Source organism: Schistocerca nitens, chromosome 1, assembly GCF_023898315.1.
Source record: "Schistocerca nitens isolate TAMUIC-IGC-003100 chromosome 1, iqSchNite1.1, whole genome shotgun sequence".
In the NCBI taxonomy this organism is placed as follows: Eukaryota; Metazoa; Arthropoda; class Insecta; order Orthoptera; family Acrididae; genus Schistocerca; species Schistocerca nitens.
In genome coordinates this window covers 777,408,637-777,427,686 of record NC_064614.1, presented here as the reverse complement: position 1 = coordinate 777,427,686, position 19,050 = coordinate 777,408,637, and the positions used below count along the sequence as shown (strand labels likewise).

The 19,050-nt window shown below is 41.4% G+C and overlaps 1 protein-coding gene across 1 annotated transcript in view; it reads right to left on the bottom strand.

Moving 5' to 3' along the window:
- The window catches only part of LOC126261767 (sodium- and chloride-dependent glycine transporter 1-like), a 300,835-nt gene that overhangs the window by 93,739 nt on the left and 188,046 nt on the right, over positions 1-19,050 (bottom strand). The window contains exon 7 of the mRNA XM_049958567.1: positions 15,597-15,777. Within this exon, the coding sequence (XP_049814524.1) occupies positions 15,597-15,777 (181 nt within the window). The remainder of the gene's footprint in view (positions 1-15,596; positions 15,778-19,050) is intronic.

Sequence of the window (19,050 nt, the reverse complement as noted above, 5' to 3'; positions counted from 1 at the left end):
TGGATTCTCAATCAACACACAGTGTTCTCGTGTAGTGAAAAAGTATTTTACTACGTCATTTGTGGAAAATACTTGTTATAGTTACGTATGCATCACAACATCTCACCATGATGTGGAGAATGGAAGCGCTTGCCACACGAAAACATGACAAGCTACTTGTAGTAATTAACACAAAAGTGATCCAGAAAGTTTATGCACACCAAATGTAAAGAATAAATAAAAAAAAACGAAAACCCACTGATGATGGCACAGTGGTGCCGAAACATGTTTGGGTACTGAGAAAAAAGGTGCTTTGCATAACTGGCGGACCTCAAATCCAAAAATTTTACCAATATTTCATCACCTCAGAATATTTTAATTTGTTTGGGCGTTTCTTTCAGTATGTAAGATCTTACAGAGTTAGATTACGTCCTCCTTGTGCAAGAAGATAGGATAGTTAGCCACTATAAATATCGTCGTCAGATGTTTCCCAGATCACCGGTTCAGCGAACGTAAGACCTCCTTCTTCTGCACTTAGAGTATTCAACCTCCTCCTGTTACCATACCCCTTTTCTTCCTTCGCCTTCCTAGGCTTCTTCGGCCTAACAGTGTGTGGTATCAGCGTTCGATACCACACTTGTTAGGCGTTGCAGTTATCGGTCAGTACTAGTATCGCCGGACCCGCGAGTCGAGACTAGCCGTGGACAAATAAGTTTTATTGCAGTTATCTTTGATTATGGCTTGGGCTTAAGTGTTATAACCCTATTGAAGTATCTGCCATTAAAAAAAAAAGGAACAAATTTTCAGGAAGTTCAAGTGGTGCATTTTTGGATGTTTTTACGTGGTTACTGTCTAAGTTGATCTAACACGAATATCAGTTTGTCGGTTTTGCAGGCTGGACTAGTTAGCCTTATTGTATGCTGACCCAGATCGTGATTATCCGACCGGCGAAAAAACTGTTCCGTTATCATATCCTTCATTCATCTTCATCTACTTCCTGTTCCCTTTCTATAACACTGTCTTCAAGTTTATTTATCTTGTATAGCCCCTCTATATATTCCTTTACGTTTTCAGCTTTCCCTTTTCCTAAGTACTGGCTTGCCATCTGAGCTCTTAATATTCATAATTTGCTTGTCGTTTCTCCAAAGGTGTCCAGAGGGCATTCTATAGACGATTTCTAGTTATATATGGTCCTACAGCCTTGCGTTTATGCTCTAGCCAAAGATTAACAATTTTGGACTATCTGCCAATCTCATTTCTTAGGCGCCTGTATTCCCTTTCGCCTACTTTCTTTGCTGCATTCTTTTTCTTTAATATTTTCGTCGATTATTTTCAGTGCCCCTTCAGGCATTCAACGATTTCTACTAGGCCTTGTCTTCTTACCTACTGAATCCTCTGCTGCCTTGACTAATACATCTCTCAAAACTACCCATTCGTATTCTTCGGTATTCCTTTCCTCTGCTTCAATCAAGCGCTGCCTAATTCTTTCTCTGAAACTCTCAGTAACCTCTGGTTCTTTCAACTTATCCAGGTTTCCCTTCCTTAATTCCCTACCTTTTTGCAATTTCTTCAGTTTTAATCTATATTTCGCAACCAATACATTGTGGTCAGAGTGCACAGCTTCTCCTGGAAATATCTTAATGTATTAAACATGGTTACACATTCTCTGGCTTACTATAATGTAACCCACCATTGTCTCCAAGTGTCTTCCACGTGCACAGCCTTCTTTCATGATTCTTGAACCAAGTGTTAGCGATGAGTATAACATGCTCTGTGTAGACTTCTACCACGCGACTTCGTCTTTCTGTCCTTTCCCCCATCGATATTCTCCTATTATTTTTTTCCTTCTCTTCCTCTTCCTGCTATCAAATTTCAATCCCCCATCACAACTAAATTTTCAGCTATCTCAACAAGTGCTTTTATAGCATCACACATTCTTTCAGTAGTTTCATCATCTACGGAGCTAGTTGGTATATAAACTTGTACTACCTAGGTGAGTGTTGGCTTTGCGTCTACCTTGACAGTGCGTTGACTAAACTCTTCATTCCTATTTTCTTAATCATTGTAAAAACCGACACCTGCATTAATTCTATTTTATTTTGTATTTACAGCCCTGTACTTGCACGACCAGACCACATATGCTTCGTATCGCCGCACTTCACTAATTCCCACCATATCTAACTTCAAGCTGTCCGCATCCCTTTTTAAATTCTCTAACGTTTCTCTCCGATTAAGTGAGCCAACATTCCACGCTCTAACCCATTTAACGGACGTTTTATTTTTCCTGGTGACGATATCGTCCTGAGTAGTCCCCCCCCCCCCCCCCCCACCGGAATTTGGGACTATTTTTACCTGCTGCTCAAGATGATGCTATCATAATTTAACCACACACTGGAACTGCATTTTCTTGAAAACATAACAGCTGTTGTTTCCCGTTGGTTTCAATCGTTCACAGCACAGCAGTGTCCTCATCTTCCCCTGAAAATGTCTTAATGTATAAAATATGGCTGATTTTACAAGGCCAGATCAATCATTCACCTAACCCTGCAACTGCTCATAAGGCTGCTGCCCTTCTTCAGGAACCACATGTATGTTTGGAATCTACTTAGATACCCTTCCGTTGTGGCTGCACCTAAATGGCAAGATTATCTGTATCACGGAGGCACCCAGACAACCCATGAGGTGAGATTACTGGTGTGAAGGGCGGGGGGGCGGGGGGGGGGGGGGGCAGGGAGATTTCTATTTACCATTACGAGTCATAAATCACCTGGTAAGGGAGGTCTAAACCTCTGAAACGCGCAGTGGACATATAATAAGTCCACTTTACCAGTCGCAATTTATTTTATCTTTACAACACGTTTCAGAGGTTAAACCTCCCTGAACAGGTGGATTTATGTGAATTAATACGGCATGCACGTGTTGTGTTTACGACTTCAGGGTAACCTGTGGCAGTGTCCAGTAGCGGAAAACAAAAACAAAACAGTATTTTAGTACATGGCTCCTGCCGTTGTTGCCAAAATTACAATGATCTATGTTCTTTAGACTTAATGTTTCTAATATGCCATCCTTACTGAAGCGTATAAAAAGTGTTTGTTATTTAATATGAGAAAAATATGTGACCACTGGAGATATTTACATTGATATTTTTGTTCATCTTTACAAAATGACCTCGAAAATGCATGAGACTTGTTACAAAATAGTGTTTTGTTTTGTCGTTCTTGGTATCCTTATCATTTAATATGTTGCTTGCATTCATTAGAATCTACACGCCATATTTGCTTACTTTAGTGTCTAAAAAGTGCATCTGATGTTCTATGTAATGTAACACAACAGAAAACGAAGTCCATGATTCTGAAGCCACATAGCCACATAGCAATAAAATGAATTGTGACTAATAACAGAAAATTATTGTTTAAATTATTATTGACAGTTACTGTAAAGCCCAACCTAAAATGTCTGCGTGGTGGATGCGTTATTCTATGGTATACATAAAGCCGGTAACCTCGTTTCTAATTATGAAACGGTCTTAATTAGTTCGGCCGTAAATACACCAGGAGAAGGAATTATTAAAGAAATTTTCAATAGAATTAAATTTTCTCTGAGCGTTTGTCAACATGTTTTAAAAAAGCAATTCAGGCAGTTTTTAGAGAGAAGATTCTAACTTCAACAATAACAGTACTACAAGGGGGAACAGTGACATGAAGAAAACAGTGCTCCTGGCGTTGTCGCGTGAGTTCCACTTTTATCGATAATCCACGAGTGCCCCCCCCCCTCTCCTCTCCCCCTACAGATCGACTGACAAGGCAATGATAAAATAATCGCCCACTTAAGTTTCCTTCCTGGGTACCTGCAAGCCTTTCCGGTCGTGCTTTGTGATGAGCACATATCCGGGTAGAAGACGCTTCGTTGAAAGTCCAGATATAACACATTCCACGTTTTCTGTACGAGAAGATAGAAGACTATTAGGCGCTCTGCAGAATCGGAGCGAACTGCGGAAGCGGAAGAGACATTGAAGGAAATAAGAAGTTTGAAAGAGTTATAATAGCTTTTACCATTGGTGCTAAGCTGACAAGAACTGGTTTGCCAGAAGGTACACAAGAAGAGAGACCAAACATTTAAAAGAAGCTGTCCACACAAGAGGCTCCTTTCTTACTGCTATTTCTCTGGACAGTTTGGACTGCCTAGATATATCATCGACCAGTGCAAGTAGTTCTACAACTAACTTTCTTTCATGCCCTGAGGACATGTACCTCATCGAGACCCAGAGCGCCGGGGAACCCATTTGCAACATCCTGATCAACTTCGGAGCGGTTGAAAACAACGAGACCTACCCGCTGTGAGTGAGGACCTCTTGTTGACCAGGAACGATGCCTAACTCAGCTGCCTGATGGACATTTATAATCTACTATGTAACTGCATTTAGGCCCACACTTAGAATGACTAATGTCTAATTTACATTCCAGGCCAACCAACAAGCTGTTGTTTAATCTTGTTAATTCATTGTAAATATAAACAGAAGTTTTGTTTATTACAATTTAAGAAGTTCCTTATCAGCTATCTTTCCTCCATTTAATTCTTTTTTCCCTTTTTCTTATTGTCACTGCTTTCTACAGCCGCTCCACTCTCTGATTCTGCGGAGAACCTCATCATCTCTTATTATCCAAACTAATCGTCCGCATCGTTCTATGGTACCACATCTCAGTCTATTCGATTGTCCAGACGTACAGTCTCAGAATTTGCAACCTCAAATTAAGGCTCATTTTTGATATTAGGAGGCTTATTTTGACCAGGAATGCCCTCTTTGCCTGAAGTAGTCTGCTTTCTACGTAGTCCTTACTTCGTATGTCATTTGTTAGTTTGCTTACAAGGTAGCAGAATCCTTAAGCTCGTCTATCTTTAGGTCCAGAATTTACCTCATTTCTTGTTTCTGTTACCCCTCACTATTTTAGTCTGTCTTCTGTTTACTCTCAGTTCATAGTGCATGCTGATTGTATTTAACAGGTCCTGTAACTTTTCTCCGCCTTCGCTGTAGGTAGCAGTTTCGTCAGTGAAAATTATCATTGATATCGTTTCATCCTGAATTTTAAGCACACTCCTGAACCAATCTTTTATTTCCCTTGTTGCTTCTTCGATATATATTGACTGAACAACAGGGCAAAAACACTACATCCCTGCCTAAATCGTATCTAGTACACAGATGTCGCCCTTGGCCTTGTATTTTATCTTTCCGTCTTGTTTCTTGTACAATTTGTAAATTACTGCTGGTCGGGGTGGCCGAGCGGTTCTAGGCGCTACAGTCTGGAACCGCGCGACCGCTACGGTCGCAGGTTCGAATCCTGCCTCGGGCATGGATGTGTGTGATGTCCTTAGGTTAGTTAGGTTTAAGTAGTTCTAAGTCTAGGGGACTGATGACCTCAGATGTTAAGTCCCATAGTGCTCAGAGCCATTTGAACCATTTGTAAATTACTCAGTAGCTTACACACTGTTTCCCTGAAATTTTTTATCATCTTGCACTACTTTATATTTTCGAGGGATTTTTCTAGGTCGAGGGAAAGATCATGATTTTTCTTAATTTTTTGTTCCATTACCAAAGACAATGTCACAGTTGACTTCCTGGTATCTTTCCTAAAGCCAAACTGGTTGTACTGTATCGAAACTTCCATTTTTTACCATTCTGTTAACTTTCCAATTTTGATCGTTGTCTGCCTGGCGTCCGGGAATAATTCAGATGGTCGATACGGCAGGAGGGTCACTACTAAATTTGTTTCCCAGTCTGGGGTTAGTAAAGTGAATCTGAGACCCGGCAGCCGGTGGAAAACTTCAGTTTCTGAGTCTCCACACTGATTAAAAATATTCAACTGGATATCACACATTGAATACAAAAAGATCTATATATTTTTCTCTGAAATGTTTGTTCGTTCCGCACCTGAGTGTCCACTCTTCGCAAACTTTCTGACAGATTAAAACTGTGTGCCGAACCTGAACTCGAACCCAGACATAGCCATCTGTCCCGTCCAAGTACCGCTGATTTTGGTGAGCTAAATGTTAGAGTAGCACCTTGCTCTTTAGATTAGCCATTCTCTAAATTACAGTATAATACTCTAGAACGACTTATGCCTAAACATAACGTATTAATTCCAAGGAATACATTTACCTCCTGTCGAAATACATCTTTAATAACAGTTCAACTTACGGAAACAACACTACAGTAAGTAAAAGTACTGCTAAGAATTAGAAATGACTAGCAGTATTCACGATATAACCCTACTCTGACACAGACCTGAGCAAATTATGCAGTAACAAAAGTGTGCGCCGGCCTCCTTAGGGAGTTAAATGTACTAATAGTCAACAACGACTTTAAAAACAAAATATGTAATGCTTTTAGCTGAAAAATCCTATTTTAGATAGAAATTTTTATACATAATTTTGGAGTATGTGTGTTTAATTGTCCATTTTAAACACGAATTAACTGTCGCATTCATTTAAATGAAAATGTCGCTCACAAAAAAAAAACGGAAAGTAATGAAGTACCTAATGAGAAAATTAATTACTTTTCTGACCAATTACAGTGACTTATATTCAACATGAAACTAAATGATCACGCATCGTTTCATTCGATATGACTCTCTTAGACAGTAACAATGTACATGTGTAGCATTAGCGGTAGAAGTGTACGTTAGACTAACATTAGTACCAGGCAAGTAAATAACATGCAGATCAAATCAAATTGACAGTCTCTATTGTGAAAATGAAAAATTTACCCTTTACTCTTTCTCTCTCTTGAGCTCCCTTTGTGCTCTTGCAACATACAGCGCACACTCATTAACTGTTTCCTGAAGACCACTTTTCTTATTACGATTTCTCTGCTGAAAAGTTCTGACACATACAGAAATTTCTGAATGTATTCATTCACGTTCGCTACACAGATGATTGAAGGTTTCGTTTACATCGGAGCCGGATTAACAAAACGAGTGGACGATTACAATGCTAGCGCCAGTCACGGTATTACATGTTGATGGGAGCACGTATTTCTCCTCCAGTCTCTAGCTTCATTGGTTTCTGTATGCACAATTACGGATAATTCTAAATATAACTTGCGTTGCCCTCTTTACACGCGAAATGCGATTTAAAGCGATCTACAGTAATTAATTTCATCTTACAAACAAAAGGTTTCATATAACACACGCACAGATGAACTTTATTTATCCTATTATACTGCTTATTATTAGAAATTTACATGAAACAGTCATTATAAACGGAGAACTTAATTGCATTACCGGTTGTTATTTACTGGAATGTCGCAGTATACTGTAGTTTAAATTGAAAACCTAGCAACACGCAGTCGCATTTCCCGTTTTAAAATCATACAGTTTCTACGGTCATTTGCGTGAGTTAAACTACGTTACGTACACTACATATTAATTAAATCAACAGCTCATTCAGCGATGATGTGGTACGTCCAGAGTCTTCCGCTACACAGTACGCGTGTTTATAGAACCACTTACATCGATAAATGTGAATTAGCTATAGATGGTGGAAGTTTAAATTTTTCTAGTGCAAGACAATGTGATATTTACTTTTTTTTTTTTTTTTTTTTTTTTTTTTTTTTTTTTTTACAAATCATCAAATCATTTCATCACTTCTAATAAAACAATCCAGTGTGCGTATTTTGCACAGTTCAAAATGTTCTTTGTTAAACCTCTGCAGTAACTTGCGTTTTTGACCTAAGCTTCTAACTGATGACGGGCTGTGACTCGCAGCAATTACATTTTTATTTGAAGATGATCTATGGCAAGAGTTGAAGCAGATAGTACAATTAAGCATAAGAAATTACCCAGGCGGTGTTTATTTATTTATTTCCATAAGAACGACACAGTACTTTTCCACTAGAGTCACCACGTCATCTTGGAATGACTTTTGATAGGATGATACTTTTCAGGAAGCATCTAGAAGAACATAGTTGGAAATTAAGCACACGAAACAACCCTATTCAGAAACACTGTAGTACTAACTGAGAAGCATCAGCTGATACGATTCAAACTTCGGAACTCAGTTTAGTGTTTTCTGCCGCTGAATATTGTGCTCTGTTGTAGCTGAATAGTCCGCACGTAAATAAGATTGCCACTAGGCTCAATAAAACATCGGCCTACATAAGAACTACTCCCTTATGCTGGCTTCCAGCACTCAGCCACGTAGTTCCTCCTCTGCTAAGACAAAAGCCTCTGCTGAAAGGCTGTCCCAAAACAATGACTAATTATCGACTTGCCATCCATTAAGATATTCTTGGGTTGAGAATAAATAGACTTCGTTCCGGAAACCCAAACCTAAGACAGGCACCGCAGCTTGCTGATAGCAGCCTCACCATTCACAGCAAATGGTATGAAATCAGGACTGCAAATTCTCCATCTGAAGTGCAGTATTTTATTGATCCTCTAGAGAGATCCAAGGGCTTTGAACTGCATGAGTGGAAGAACATAAATTGCATCGAAACAGGACACGGAGTGTGTGCATACAACCTGCACAAAGTGCGTAGGCAGCATATCCCAAGATGCGACTGTGAAGCACCGAAACAGACCACCCGACATATTTCTGAGGAGTGTAACGTGAGCTTATATGGGTAACCCAAACGACTTTTTCATGGCCGCAGCTTCAAGCCTTGACTGGACAAGGAGACTGGACATTAGAATATAACACCAGTCTGGCATGTATTATTTTTATTTATGTATTTTTATGTATTCTTGACCATACGAGGTGCACTCAAGTTCTAAGGCCTCCGATTTTTTTTCTCCGGACTGGAAAGAGATAGAAACATGCGCATTGTTTTAATATGAGACCGCGTTCATTGTCAATACGTCCCAGAGATGGCACTATGGCACCGTACGGCAGATGGAATTTTACCGCCAGCGGCGAGAACAAGAACTGTTTTAAATACTTAAAATGGCGACGTTTTCCTTACTTGAACAGCGTGCAGTCATTCGTTTTCTGAATTTGCGTGGTGTGACACCAATTGAAATTCATCGACAGTTGAAGGAGACATGTGGTGATGGAGTTATGGATGTGTCGAAAGTGCGTTCGTAGGTGCGACAGTTTAATGAAGGCAGAACATCGTGTGACAACAAACCGAAACAACCTCGGGCTCGCACAAGCCGGTCTGACGACATGATCGAGAAAGTGGAGAGAATTGTTTTGGGGGATCGCCGAATGACTGTTGAACAGATCGCCTCCAGAGTTGGCATTTCTGTGGGTTCTGGCATTTCTGTGGGTTCTGTGCACACAATCCTGCATGACGACCTGAAAATGCGAAAAGGTCATCCAGGTGGGTGCCACGAATGCTGACGGACAACCACATGGCTGCCCGTGTGGCATGTTGCCAAGCAATGTTGACGCGCAACGACAGCATGAATGGGACTTTCTTTTCGTCGGTTGTGACAATGGATGAGACGTGGATGCCATTTTTCAATCCAGAAACAAAGCGCCAGTCAGCTCAATGGAAGCACACAGATTCAGCGCCACCAAAAAAATTTCGGGTAACCGCCAGTGCTGAAAAAATGATGGTGTCCATGTTCTGGGACAGCAAGGGCGTAATCCTTACCCATTGTGTTCCAAATGGCACTACGGTAACATGTGCATCCTACGAAAATGTTTTGAAGAACAAATTCCTTCCTGCACTGCAACAAAAACGTCCGGGAAGGGCTGCGCGTGTGCTGTTTCACCAAGACAACGCACCCGCACATCGAGCTAACGTTACGCAACAGTTTCTTCGTGATAACAACTTTGAAGTGATTCCTCATGCTCCCTACTCACCTGACCTGGCTCCTAGTGACTTTGGCTTTTCCGACAATGAAAGACACTCTCCGTGGCCGCACATTCACCAGCCGTGCTACTATTGCCTCAGCGATTTTCCAGTGGTTAAAACAGACTCCTAAAGAAGCCTTCGCCGCTGCCATGGAAGCATGGCGTCAGTGTTGTGAAAAATGTGTACGTCTGCAGGGCGATCACGTCGAGAAGTAACGCCAGTTTCATCGATTTCGGGTGAGTAGTTAATTAGAAAAAAAATCGGAGGCCTTAGAACTTCAATGCACCTCGTATTTTACGTGTAGTGCTATATTCTAAATAGATAAGCAAATAAAATAGTCAAAATTCTCACGGTGCCTTCAGGTGTTAGTCTTCAATCATTAAACGTATAGTACCTCTGTGAATACAGGCATTTCAATACCTGTTGCAATGCTCCAGTATGAAGCCAACAATGTGGACGAAGTTCTTCCATCCGCTAAGATAGCTTCACTCTGAAAACTAACTCCAACAAACAAAAAAACACAAAACTGTCTTAAGTTTGGAAAACTCTCATCTGTTAAAAGTCCGACAAACTTAAAAACTACGGTCAAGTGTTGCAAAATGTTGATAAGTTTCAAACGCTTGTAAGAACGCGCATCTAGCGTTTATTATTAATATTACTACTACTGAAAAGAAAATGGATTCTGTTACTGAAGATTCATCACGAAAATTAACCCAAAAAACACATGTGGTACAAAAAGTTCTTGTAACAAAGACGGTCCCATGAAGCTTATAATTCCGCAATGCAGGAGCTGTGTATTGAAGACAGGTAACGTATCAAGAATTTTGAAAATTCCTGGCAGATTAAAACTGTGTGCCAGACCGAGACTCGAACTCGGGACCTTGCCTTCCGCGGGCAACCGCTCTGCAAGTTTCATAACAGCGCACACTCCTCTGCAGAGTGAAAATCTCATTCTGGAAACATCCCATAAGTTGCGGCTAAGCCATGTCTCCGCAATACCCTTTCTTCCAGGTGTGCTAGTTCCGCAAGCTTCGCAGAGCAGCTTCTGTGAAGTTTGGAAGGAGACGAGGTACTGGTAGAATTGAAGCTGTGAGCCAGTACGGTAGCTCAGCGTGTTCTGTCAGAGGATTAGCTACCCTCTGTAACAAAAAAACTGACTGAACAGACCAACGGGGAACCTAAATGGGTGTCATCGGTCGTCCGCTCCGAACAAATTTAACGAAAATATAGAACAAAATTAGAAAAAAAAATAGTTAGCAGAGCGCTTGCCCACGAAAAACAAGGTCCCGTGATCGAGTCTCGGTCTGGCACACAGTTTTAATCTACTAGGAAGTTTCATATCAGCGCACAATCCGCTGCAGAGCGAAAATGTCATTCTAGAAAGAATTTTGTCACAATGACTTGGGGGCAGTTCGAAGAACTCTTGAGGCTAGTAGACCACATATTCAACGGGAAGGCACACATTTTAGAACTACTGTATCTCCAGCAGAACAGCTTATTGCAAAGCAGCTATATTTGGCAACATGTGACAGTTATACAAGTTTAGCTACGCGGAGTGGCCGCGCGGTTAGAGGCGCCATATCACGAATTACGCAGCCCCTCCCGGCGGAGGTTCGAGTGCTCCCTTGGGCATGGGTGCGTGTGTGCTTTCCTTAGCGTAAGTTAGTTTACATTAGTTTAAGTAGTGTGTAAGTCTAGAGACCGATGATCTCAGCAGTTTAGTCCCTTAGAAATTCACACATACATGTATACAAGTTTAATATACTCTCATCGAATATCACAGGCCAAGATTACTTAAAATGTGTCTAGAGTGTGCTGGGATATTGTGAATGTACTCATGGATTTTGTAAAAGTAAGTACTCCGGAGTTGCCACTGTGCAAACACAAAAAAAAAAAAAAAAAAACATAACAGACGAAAAGGTAATGCGTTTGCGCCAGTCACGCAACTGTGCCGCGCTTTTGCTCACTGACCATAAATTACAGATTCGAGAAAAAACGTCTATCAACTAGTTTTCAAACCCGCAATTTCAAGCAGTTGTTGCCAACGGTTGTCAACTAAGTCTGACTTCTAGTTGAAAACAGTTGTCAACCGAGTTCCTCGGAGATGGACATGGTAGTCATCTCGCGCTGTAACCACATCGTGCGGTCCAGCACCTACTCGTCACTACGTACGATCCTCTTTTAACCACACCTTTCCCAAACGAATCGTTGTCGTAGCAGCGTCACCTGTTTCCCGTAGACCAATCATTCTGCCCCGTTCGAATTCACTCAGCTTCTGATATTTCGCCCTTTGACTTCGACTAGATATAACGGCACTTGACTAGTCTGCACCAACAGTATTCCGTAACCGGTCACACACACAGAGGGCGCTGCTGGACCTACGTGTACACCGCCACACAGCACTGTCACCTAGTATAGCTCCAATGTACTACACATTCTCCAAATTTGGGATGAATGAGAACATTTCTTCTTAGTAACATTAACTTAATGTTTTGTCTGTGCTTGGTAGAACGTAACAACAGTAATAAAAAGTAAAATACTTCCTAATGTTTTGCAAAATTAAATTTATTTGCTCACTAATCGGCTTTCGGCTTCTCAGGACATCTTCAGGAGACAACTGAATGTCGCAAAACCAGATATACATGATTTTCCACTTACACAGATATTATTACTTGTTTAGAAGAGTCAAAAATGACCAAGTGTTTATATAGGAAAATATTACAATAACAACATTAATTGAAAAAGAGTAAATAAAGTTTCTGTGTGGCGATACACTTAACAAATTATGAGTAATCTGATGAATTTACATTTTGAATCTGGTATTTACGGACCTGAATTTTGCAATACCAATAAAGTATCAAAAATTTTTGCAATAGTAAAAAAAATCTGCAGCCCCTGCCACAGAGTGTTGTATATAAAATCACTTGCAAGCAGTGTGAAAAAGTGTATATTGGTCCGTCGGACAGAGCTGAGGCATCACATCAGAAAAGCTGGAAATTGAGGAAGAAAGATTCGACCTCTGCTGATCATCTTTTAGCCGGCCGGAGTGGCCGAGCGGTTCTAGGCGCTTCAGTCTGGAACCGCGCGACCGCTACGGTCGCAGGTTCGAATCTTGCCTGGAGCAAGGATGTGTGTGTGTGATGTCCTTAGGTTAGTTAGGTTTAAGTAGTTCTAAGTTCTAGGGGATTGATGACCTCAGAAGTTAAGTCCCATAGCGCTCAGAGCCGTTTGAACCATTTTTTTATCATCTTTTAGCAGAAAGTCATGCATATCATGTAGAATGTGAAGTTTTACATTCTGACCAGAAAAGCAGAAAGATGACCCTACTGGAAATGAAGAAATACGTGACACAGAATGCCAGGCTAGTATTAAATGATCAGACTCAGTTTCCCTTCTCCCCTTCATTAAATTAAGTTTTCGTTGCAAATACCAGATTATAAATGTAACGTCATCATATTTCTCATCATTTATTAAATTTATCTCCATATAAAAACTTTGTTTACATCCAGTTTTAAAAATGTGTGTGTGAGTTCATAAGGGACCAAACTGCTGAGGTCATCGGTCCTTAGACTTACATACTACTTAAACTAACTTAAACTACGTAAACTGTAAACATAGGCTTCCGCGGTGGTTGTCACAATCAATAAAATTCTTCTGTATTTGAGGCTGCATTGTCAACTATAAAATTCCGACGTTTCGGCGACTGTTGCAAGACCCCTTCCTCAGGGTGTACTGCTAACTACTGAGTGAACACTTGTTTGGTTACTTATATACTATGGAGGAGTACTGTCATTGGACATGAGGGTGAGGAGAAAGGTATCACGTGTTCTTTTATTGGTCTTTGCATCGACTGTTGTCATCGGCGGAAATAGGCGTTCTCCATTGGAGTTTCCTTTATAGCTTGCCATAGGAGGAAATCGGCGAATGGGAAACTGAGCGGCGACTGCAGCGTAGCGCTGTTTACTAACTGCCTAGTAAAAATGGTTCAAATGGCTCTGAGCACTATGGCACTTAACATCTATGGTCATCAGTCCATTAGAACTTAGAACTACTTAAACCTAACTAACCTAAGGACAGCACACAACACCCAGCCATCACGAGGCAGAGAAAATCCCTGACCCCGCCGGGAATCGAACCCGGGAACCCGGGCTTGGGAAGCGAGAACGCTACCGCAAGACCACGAGATGCGGGCTAACTGCCTAGTATCAACTAGGGCGCATCAGCTCTCTGTGTGAACCTCCGCAGCTGTGGCCTACCACACGCCTGTTGCTTTGCGAGATCTGTCCTTCCGCAAAGCTGTGACTTACGGCAGCCAAGACGCTGGAAGTCGGTACCCGTCTTCTCTATCCATGTTGTTGGGTCACTTGGCTATTTCTGTAGCCTCCCTAATCTTCCTCCTCAAACTAAACGGCTGTTTCGGCAGTATGCGGTCCTCTCGAAATTCGATCTTCATCCTGCACTGTTCCTGGCGTTCTGTCACCGCTGATTTGCTATGTTGTTACAGACGGATATATCTCTAGTGTTCAGTTACCCTGTGCTTATTGGACGCCCAGTCTCACCTACATACACCAGTCCATATTCGCAACCGGTTTCATAAACTCCGGCGGCATGAAACTTGTGAATTGTATCTTTCGCCGAGCCCAGAACGTCTTTTATTTTGTTGTTCAAAATCAAATGGCTCTGAGCATTATGGGACTTAACTTCTGAGGTCATCAGTCCCCTAGAACTTAGAACTACTTAAACCTAACTAACCTAAGGACATCACACACACCCATGCCCGAGGTAAGATTCGAACCTGCTACCGTAGCGGTCGCGCGGTTACACACTGTAGCGCCTAGAACCGTTCGGCCACCCCGCCCGGCTATTTTGTTGTTGCTACAAAAAATCAGCTTAATACCTGCCCCACGGAGGAAGACAAAAACACCTGACACCCTTTCTCCTCACCTCATAACCAATGACAAAACTCCTCCAGAGTATATAAGTAACCAAACAAGTGTTCAGTCAGTAGTTAGCAGTACACCCCGAAGAAGGCGACTTGCAACAGTCGCCGAAACGTCGGAATTTTATAGTTGACAATGCGGCCTCGAACCCAGAAGAATTTTATTGACTGTGACTTAAAGTAATTTATGCTAAGAACAACACACACACACACACACACAAGCGCGCGCGCCCGGGGGAGAATAGAACCTTCGGCGGGAAAGGTGGCTCAATCCGTGACATTGCGTCACAGACCGCGAGGACATTCCGCGCGTCTACCCATTTTAGTTGATGGAATTATTGTAATGTTTTCCTCTCTGAGTAAGTCGCACATCACTTATATCTGTGTTTGTGATATTCAGTTTTCACTTGAAGATGGCCTGAGAAGCCAGTTCGTGAACAAATAAATATAATTTTTCAGAACATTAGGATGTATTTTCCTTTTTAATATTCCTTCTTGGTGTTGCAACTTTCACAAACAGTAGTGTAGAACACTAGTCATCGAGCAGGCAATGAGCAGGCCATACCTGTGGCATAACAGGTGAATAAGACAGCCAACCAGTTGCACAAGTGGTATTCAACGGATTTAAACCCATCTTCTTCAAAAGTACAAGAAACATACTTCACATTAGCAAAGAGTCAGTTAGTAAAGCGATGTAGCTTCACATGCTAATGTGAAATTTGCTTCTTGTCCTTCTGAAGAACCCGGGCTTAAATCCGTTGATGCCATGGTAAAGGTTAACTGAATACCACCACTTATTGCAACTGTTTGGCTGTCGTATACACCTGCTATTCTGTTACCGTTGCTGAAGTGCAACCACATGCAAAATATTATAAAAGATACCTGTGGCAGTTGTTGCCGAAGTAGCTGTAGCTGGAGAGCGTGATGAGCGACGCGCAGCCGATGCTGAGCGCGTAGAAGGTCTGCGAGGCGGCGTCGCCCCACACGGAGGCGTCGCCCAGCGCCGCCCACTGCGGCGTCACGTAGAACAGCACGCCGTCCAGAGCGCCCTCCAGCGTCGCCGCTGTTAGTCACGTGATGCAGTTATTCTCTCCCCCGACTAGCCACCTCACACTTCAAATGACTGATACTTCTGCTTCAGCAACAATGTTTGCAGTGCAGTGGCGTATTACATTAACGTCCTTCATCGGTATAGTGAGACATTTAGAACCAAAAGAGGATGAAATCGCTTTCAGGAGGTCGGCTATACTAATTCTCAGCTGGCCCACCAGACAGATTTCACTGTCGTTGCTTTTAATCGCTTAAGGCAAATGCTGGGACGATTCCTTCGAAAGGAACACATTCGATTTCGTTCACTATCCTTCCCCAGTCTAATTTGTGTTCCAGCAATAGTGCCTTCGTTGTCGACAGGACGTTACACACTTACATGCCTGACCGCCTACAATGAATCAGGAAAGGAAATTACACAGTGATTCAAATACGCACTGCCTGACACAAAAGGTGAAGCACCCAGAAGGAGAGGAGTAATCAGAGAAATGACCGAAATGAAACTTCACTGGTTGTGTGGGAGTGTGATATCTTAGAGATAACAAATTCAAAACAATTTACAAAGAGCCCATTTTGGAGTATGACGTTGCATCCCGTATTTTCTGCATGCGTACACGGATTCGGTGGGGAAGGGTGTTACAAGACCGCTGAATCGTATCCTTAGGCAAGCTGGCCCACAGATATTGTGACTGGTCCTTGATATCCCGGATGCTGGCAGTAGGACAGAGCTCACTCCCGAGTTGGTCCCACACATGTTCTTCCAGAGTCAGATGCAGGGAAGAGACAAAACAATGTGAACACATGTACTTACTTGGGAATGGTTTATTAATACGGGGTTGGACCGCCATTTTCCCGTAATATAGCTGCGATTCTTCTTGGAATACTGGCATATAATAATTGCTTAGTCTCCAGTGGCATGTTATAACACTCTTCGATCAGAACCTCTTCTAACTTCTGTAACCGCAAGGGAGGTGGAAATCTGCTCCGGAGTCTATGCTCAAATACCACCCACAAGCGACTGTGCTGGCCAGGGAAGACGCTCCTCATACAACGATTGTAGCGTCCTGGCTGTCTGAATGGGTGCATTATCGTCCTGAAATATTCTTAGGGAACATCATTTGAATCATGGGGTACACCTGATCACCTGAAATGCTCACATAATCTTTGTCTATAGCGTGCGCTTTGGGAGTATGATGAGACCAGCAGAATAACATGACATTGGTGCCCACACCATCACACTTCTACCTCCACCCTTAACCGTTGGAATCAAGCAGTCAGGATTGTAGGTTTCTTTTGGTGTTCTCCAGACGTAAACCCCGCCTTATCTTGGAAATAACTAAAACGTTATTATGCTTATCCATTACGAATGTTTTAGAACCCGTGACTGTTAACTGAATGTAAATAAGTTACATAAAACTTCAACCAGTCATTTCTTCTAATAATTATGTTTCATTCGATGGACCGGTTTTCGAACCTTTTCAGGTTCATCTTCACATGGTTTATGGAAGCTACATCATTATTTCTAGCATAATGCTGGGTGCTGACTGTGACAAGAAGATGGAACACGCTTTAATGTCTCGCTATGATTATTGTTTATCTGTCGATATAGATGTAAATTTAGTTTTTTGCTCACTGCGACAGTATGGGCGGCTTTTTCCGTTAGTGTCCATCTATCTGCCTCCATTTTGATGGTCAGTTGGTGTATCACTTCACACAATTTTTACACAATATATATTAATTTACACTCTGACAGCGAAACATTGGGGGTATCCAGTATCTGCTATGCAACTGTTGCCTGTAACAAAGATCTTGACAAAAAGATATGGTATAGGCCTACTTGGAACAAAGATGTAATTTGTTCTTTTTTTACATATATTAAGGTAGCTATAAGGGCAAATATTTTAATCAGACAGGCAATAACATCCTGTTCAACAACAGGTTTTACATTCAGGAAGGTGGATTGGCAATGGGTAGTAGTCTTGCAGGCTTGCTAGCAGACATATATATTAATAATCTTGAAAACAACTTTTTTAGATCCCAAACCCAGCTAAAAGATAAGCTGCTTTACTACAAACGCTGTGTTGATGACACTCTCATTCTGTTCAATGGAACAACAGAAGAAATAGAAAATCTAGCCAAAGAACTTAATAAATTACACAACAAAATTCAATTCACTGTAGAACATGAAACACCAGAAGGCACTAAATATCTTGATTTAAAAATCTCAAATAAAAATCAAAAACAGAAATTTTAAATTTTCAGAAAGCCGACAACCACCAGTATTTGCACACACAGATCCTCTTGCCATCCAGACTAACATAAAAAAAGTATTCTTTAGAACAATGGTTAATCGCATGCTTAAAATCCCAATGGACGTAAGTGAAAGGCAAAAAGAAACAGAAATTATTAAATCAATTGCCTCCAGCAATGGATACAACCCTGCAATAATAGATAAACTAATCCATACAGCAAAATTAAATTAACCAACTGCTGAATAACCACCCACAAACAAGAAGACCACATTTATAAGCGTGCCTTTCCTAGGGAAGATTTCTCAGCAAATTGCCAACCTCTTCAGGACATAAACATAAAAATAAGCTTCTTCACCAATAACAAAATACAAAATAAAATCATACACAGCACCAAAACCACTATACAAGAGTATCAAAAGTCAGATGTAAACAAGCTCATTTTCAACTCATGTCCAAGCTTCTACATTGGACAAACTGGTAGAAGCTTCACAACAAGATTTAAAGAACACATAGATGCACTCTGTCTTCACAACCTGAATAAATAAAATATTTTGAAGCATCAGCCTCAGTTGCGCAAATTTTCTGGTCTTTACCAGGTTTCGGCTAAATTAATCTAGCCTTCTTCAGAAGCATAAAATTACTATAACATGCCAGAGTAAGGCACAGTCAACATTAAAATTATAACCTGTAGTACCGTGGTACCATGTCGAATTAAAACTACTTAACTGAAGTCCAGCCCCGGCATCTCTTCACCACGCGGTCGGTTGGCAGCGGCAACTACATTGGCACTGACCGTTGCACGCGAAATTGCGCTGAGCACATAGCAACTCGTGCGCATGCGCATATGGAGAGTCAAGGCTGTATATCATTGGTTGTCTGTCTATCACGTGTAGGGAGCTGATAACCGTAATTGTAAGCAAACTAAGCATTATGTAGATGAAGTCCCTATGTGTATTAACTATACGCAAATTGCATTAAATGGTAGGAAATTTACTTGGTTGAGCATATAAAGTTTAAGGATAACCTTTACGACTTTA